The 6,000-nt window shown below is 43.6% G+C and overlaps 1 protein-coding gene across 1 annotated transcript; it reads left to right on the forward strand.

The window, feature by feature from the left end:
• Nucleotides 1–2,389: 2,389 nt before the first annotated feature.
• Nucleotides 2,390–3,078, forward strand: CLDN25 (claudin 25). The gene is given in 2 exon segments (XM_012470662.2): nt 2,390–2,750; nt 2,753–3,078. Coding segments are annotated over 2 exon segments (687 nt in total).
• Nucleotides 3,079–6,000: the final 2,922 nt, after the last annotated feature.

Genomic DNA, 6,000 nt, shown 5'->3' on the forward strand with positions numbered 1-6,000 from the left:
CAAAGGACAGTACAAGCAGACAGCGTTTCCAAGTTTGCACAGTATTTGCCACGATGTTGCTTTAAAAGCAGCACAAGGTGCCTACAATTTGAGAAAGCAACCCGTTTGCTTCAAAATAGCACGCAAGGGAAGGGGTGGGTGCAGGTAGAAATGAAGCAAGATTGGGATGAGTGGATAATTTTTGAAGCGGAATGATGCAATATGGGATTTCTTTATACCATTCACTCTACTTTTGTATATGTTTGAAATTTTCTGTAATAAAACATAAAAGAAAAATGAGCACGTCAGATGATTCTTTGTGCCTCCCCACAAACCCTTGCACCATTGATAATCACTGGTATACCAGATGACTTAGGGTGTGGAGCCATCATTCAGACAAAGTTAAGATCCTCCTTTCTCAGGAGATGTCTCTTCATTTCAGGAGCACCTTTACTTTCACTTCATATCTACCCGACAGGGTGCAGTAGGTTAATATGTGAATAGGGAAACAGGGAAACAAATGAGTCAGACATTCATGACTCCAACAGAATATATCTGCTTTCTTCCCTGTTTTGCCATAAAGACTAGAGCCTCACCCACATGCTGTGTCACCAGTGTGCAGGGGCAGCTGCTGCCACCTGGGGACAAGAACATGAAATGTCCTCCTCTGAGCTGCCTGGCTCATGTTGGATCTGCTGTTTACCAGCTGGGGGACCTTGGCAAGTTACCTAACGTGTATCACACAGTGGCAGTGTGAAAATTAAATAAGGATAAAATGTCTAGCCAAAAGTCTGGCATTTAGCCGTACTCAGTAAATGTAAATTATTTCCTGTCCTGTCAGAACCTGCTACTTGGCAGCAGCAACATATAGGAATGGAAGCTGGTATGATTATCATCTATTTATAGCTGCTGTCCCAGCAGCAAGGGGAGTCTAGGGAGGGAGCACCTCCCTCTGGGAATGTTCTGGGTCTGGGTAGATTCCTTGGATTGGGGAATTTTTAATTATTTTGTAAAATTAACATTTGTCGGCTTTTTGTAATAAAAATATTAAGCGGGGCCGGGTGCGGTGATTCACACCTGTAATCCTAGCACTTTGGGAGGCCAAGGCAGGTGGATCACGAGGTCAGGAGTTTGAGACCAGCCTGACCAACATGGTGAAAACCCGTCTCTACTAAAAACACAAAAGTTAGCCAGGCATGGTGGTGCACATCTGCGATCCCAGCTACTCAGGAGGCTGAGGCAGGAGAATCGCTTGAACCCAGGAGGTAGAGGTTCCAGTGAGCCTAGATTGCACCACTGCACTCCAGCCTGGGTGACAGAGACTCTGTCTCAAAAATAAAAATAAATAAAAAAATTAAGTGATAAATTTATAAAATGTGTAAAATGCATGGGTAAGCACAAATAAGGAAACAAAAACTACGCATAATCCTATCACCAAACATACACACAATTCTATATTTTTATTTATTTATTGTTTTTTTGAGATGGGGATCTCACTCTGTCACCCAGGCTGGAGTGTACTGGCACCATCTCGGCTTACTGCAACCTCCACCTCCCAGGTTCAAGAGATTCTCCTACCTCAGCCTCCTAAGCAGCTTGTACGACAGGCATGTGTCACCATGCCTGGCTAATTTTTTTTATTTTGTTTTTAGTAGAGATGAGTTTTCGCCATGTTTCCCAGGTTGATCTTCAACTCCTGGCTTCAAGTGATCCACCCTCCTCAGCCTCCCAAAGTGCTGGGATTAGCATAAGTTACTGTGCCCGGCCGTATTCTATATATTCTACGTACTGTTTGGTTACTTCCTTTCCTCACTAACAAGATATCAAAAATATTTTTCATATCATTAAAATTCTTTCTACAAAATCACTTTAAAATGGCTGCCTCATATTAACAAAACCTGACAATTCTTAACAATATTTCAATGGACATTTTCATAAATCTTTGTATATATTCATGATACATTAGATAGATTCCTGGAGGCAAGGTGCTGAGTCAAAGTATGCATATGTTTAAAAGTATGAAACATAAAGTCATGTTGCCCTTCAAAAAGATCGTATCAACGTATATTCCAAGAACATCAATCATTCTTGTGATCTCAGAGCTAAAGAGTGATTTTAGTTTATGAATTTATTCATCAAATATGTATTGATGGCTCCCTGTATGGCTTTTTTGCCTGTCATGAGACCCTCCCCCAAACTCCACACCCACATCCGATATTGGACACAGCCCCTAAACTCAAACATTGCCAATTCCTGGCACCTGCCTCAGCTGCTACTCAAAAAACTGAAACAAGAACCCTCTCCCAATGTGAAAGATCTTCCACTAAAGCCTCCCAAAAAGCAATCTCTGCTAACCTGTCACTGACTCACTTGCGCTCCTTTTCTTTCTGCATCTGTGGTGGGAGTGACTATGGCCTGGAGCTTTCGTGGGAAAGCCCAGCTCGTGAGGCTACTTCTCTCCCTCCTTGGCTGGGTCTGCTCCTGTGTTACCACCGTCCTGCCCCAGTGGAAGACTCTTAATCTGGAACTGAACGAGATGGAGACCTGGATCATGGGGATTTGGGAGGTCTGCGTGGATCGAGAAGAAGTTGTCACTGTGTGCAAGGCCTTTGAATTCTTCTTGTCTCTGCCCCAGGAGCTCCAGGTAGCACGCGTCCTCATGGTAATCTCCCATGGGCTGGGCCTTTTGGGGCATTTGCTCTCCGGCTTTGAGTCTGAATGTTTCCAGTTTCACAGGATCAGATGGGTATTCAAGAGGCGGCTTGGCCTCCTAGCAGGGACTTGGAGGTATCAGCTTCAGCCAGTACCCTCCTTCCAGTCTCCTGGGTGGCCCATGCCACAGTCCAAGACTTCTGGGATGACAGTATCCCTGACATCATACCTTGCTGGGAGTTTGGAGGTGCCCTCTACTTGGGCTGGGCTGCTGGTATTTTCCTGGCTCTTGGCGGGCTACTCCTCGTCTTCTCAGCCTGTCTGGGAAAAGAAGATGTCCCTTCTCCCTTGGTGGTTGATCCCACAGTTCCCCCATCCTGGGCTCCAGTGGAGGAGTCAGATGGCTCCTTCCACCCCCTGCTAAGACCTAGGAACCTGGTCATCTAGGACTGGCTTCCGCCAAGGATCTCTGGAATAAAGGAAGGTCAGTAGAATCCTTTCTCAGTCTAGATTTGTTTGCTTCATTTTGGGGGTGGTGGTCACTGTCCCACTTATCAAGGATGTGATTGTCTTGATGATATGGTGATCCTCATTTCAGAATGAAAAATCAGGGCACAGTGTCTAACAAACATATGTTTCTGATTTGAGATTTATATAAACAATGCTTTAAAATTCATAACCTTAATTACATATTTGATTCTTTTATGACTAAGGAAAAATATATTATAAAATTGCAACCATCAGAGAAAATCTAGTGTGAAGAGGCACTTAGCATTCTGTAAAGGTTTAAAAAAAAAAATTGAAGAAGGTGCCGTGGCAAAGGAAAATGAATTGTTGGTCCAGAACAGCACCTTAGGATAGAAATCCTCTTTGCGTCCATTTTCAGCCTCAGGTGTGCAATTTGACAGACAGCTTCACAATACACCTTTGCTGTGTTATAGATTCTTAATATCCCAAAGGAGAGACATAGTCTTGTTTCTGCTACATCGTGAGGCTATGAGCAGTCTACTCTGTCTTCCCCACCTGAAGGCTAACCAACAGTCTGAGTGAGTGGTAGGGTGATCAACCCTCCTGGTTTGCCCAGGACAAGATACTTTCATGCTAAAACTAGGAAAGTCTCAAGCAAACTGGGACACAGTGATTACCTTAGAATGACTGTGCCTAAACACTGTCCAATGTGGGCATGTATGTGAAAGAAGTAGCTTCTCAGAAATTTCTTTAGCCATGTGCAAAATCACAGTATAAACCCCTTGAATTTTTGTTTCGTTGTGCTGTTTTTGTTTTTGTTTTTGAGACAGGGTCTCACTCTGTTGCCCAGACTGGAATGTAGTGGCATGATCATAGCTCACTGCAGCCTCAAACTCTTAGGTTCAAGGGATCCTCCTGCCTCAGCCTCCAGAGTAGTTGGGACTAGAAGCATAGCCACCAAGCTCAGCTAATTTTTACAATTTTTGGTAGAAGTGGGATCTCACTATATTACTGCCCAGGCTGGTATCAAACTTGTGGCCTCCCCTTAAATTTTAACCCAAGTGTCAGCAGACCTACCCAGGTTGTGGCTGCAAATCAAGTCCCTTCCATATCAATAACCTAAGTTCCTTTGCTTGCTCTGCCTGCAATGGCAGGCTCTCTCCTGACTACCCCACCTCAGGTCTTCCTCCAGCATTTCTGCAGGTCCTCAAGGAGGAGCCTCCTGTTGCTCATAAACCTGTTTGTCAGCTGCAATCATCCTGCAGCATCCACCTTGTTCCTCTCCCTGCCACCTCTCCTCCACTCCTGTAATCAGTTCAAGAGTCACTATTGGCCCTGCCAACAATTCCCTCAGGAGAGCAGCTAACGGGGATGGTTCCTAATGCCCCAAGTAGGTCACTTCTCCAGGTTCAGAGGCATGCTGGATTCCTTGCAGTACTGGGGACACTCCTCCCTCCCCAAGCTGGTACTGTGCTTTGTCAGCTCAGCTCTCACGACGCCTCTCACCTCCTGATAAAATAGCCCCAATATCACAAGATAGCCATTGCTCAAGCAAGAATACACGCATTCTGACACAAGAGTAAACAAATTTGTCACAGTAGCCCAGGACAGTTCCCTCCTTAGAAAATGACTATTTAATTTTTTTCTGAGTAAATGGAGTCTGCACAGGTACAACTCATCTTCTGCAACTCTTACCTTCTTACCCAGAGCAGATTTCTCTGGGAGTCAATTTCTTCAGAAAGCTCCTTTTCCTTTTATGCTTGTCCTTTTGTGTATGTCTTCTTGGCATGCACAAATCAAAATGATCCCTAGGCAAATACAGCATTGAGTACAAAGTGCCAGTTTGCATCAGAGGTGTATTCTGGCTTTCTGTATCTGGTAAGTCAGAAAACGGTTTCCAATGCCTGTTACATTAGCTACTCCTTCTCTATAAAGTTTCAAAACTCTTTGGACCAAGTTTCAATCAGGGTGAGGCTCAATTATCTAAGTTTCTTAACCTTCCAGTGTCTACATGAAAGAATTATTTCATTATTCATCCATCTGATCATTTATTCACTCCCTTAACAAATATTTATTGAGCACTGACCATGTGCTAGGGATGAGGATAAAATGATAAGACAAAATATAGCCCTGTCCCTCATTCAGGTAAATGAGGGAACTGCTGGGATTACAGGTGTGAGCCGCCGAGCCTGGCCAGGAAACAAATATTAATGTAAAATCACTCAAATAAATGTAAATAGTAACTTTGATAGCCTTTAAAAATTTGGAAAGGTGCATGGTTCTATAAGATCATGCAATAGTTTAATCAACCTTTATGAATGTAAAAAAGAGAAAATATATATATATACACATTAAAAAGATCATGCAGTAGGAGGGATTTCACCTAGTCAGTGATTCTTGGATCAGTACTCAAAAGGAATAGATAACTGGCGAAATGGTAAAGGGTGGGGAGCAGTTCCAGGTGAAGGGGGAGAGGAAGATGCATAAAGTGAAGCTGGCAAAGTAGGAAGCAGCCAGACCTTGTAGGGCCTTGTAGGCCTCAGTAAGGAACCTAGTCTCTATTCTCAGGACCATGGGAAGCCAAGCACGTGGTCCAGGAACAGGAGCTTGGTTTCCAGTTGACTGCAGCAGTAACCTGCTCTCCTTTTTCTGATGACTTGTCTCTGTGAAATTTCCCTATCACATGGTTGTATTGGGCTTAAGCATTTACAAAGCACTCCTACATATTTTGGTAGTTTTATTGAACATATCTTGAAAATTAGTTTGGAAGAACAGATATTATTTGTTTTGCTACTGAGGAAAATGAGATTCTGAGAATTTAGGTGGCATGCCCATGGTGAGTAATTAACTGAGTCAAGACTTGAAGCCAGGGTATGGCACCATGGCAGTCTTTCTCCACCT

Source organism: Aotus nancymaae, unplaced genomic scaffold, assembly GCF_030222135.1.
Source record: "Aotus nancymaae isolate 86718 unplaced genomic scaffold, 86718_ANA_hifiasm-v0.15.2.pri h1tg000012l, whole genome shotgun sequence".
In the NCBI taxonomy this organism is placed as follows: domain Eukaryota; kingdom Metazoa; phylum Chordata; class Mammalia; order Primates; family Aotidae; genus Aotus; species Aotus nancymaae.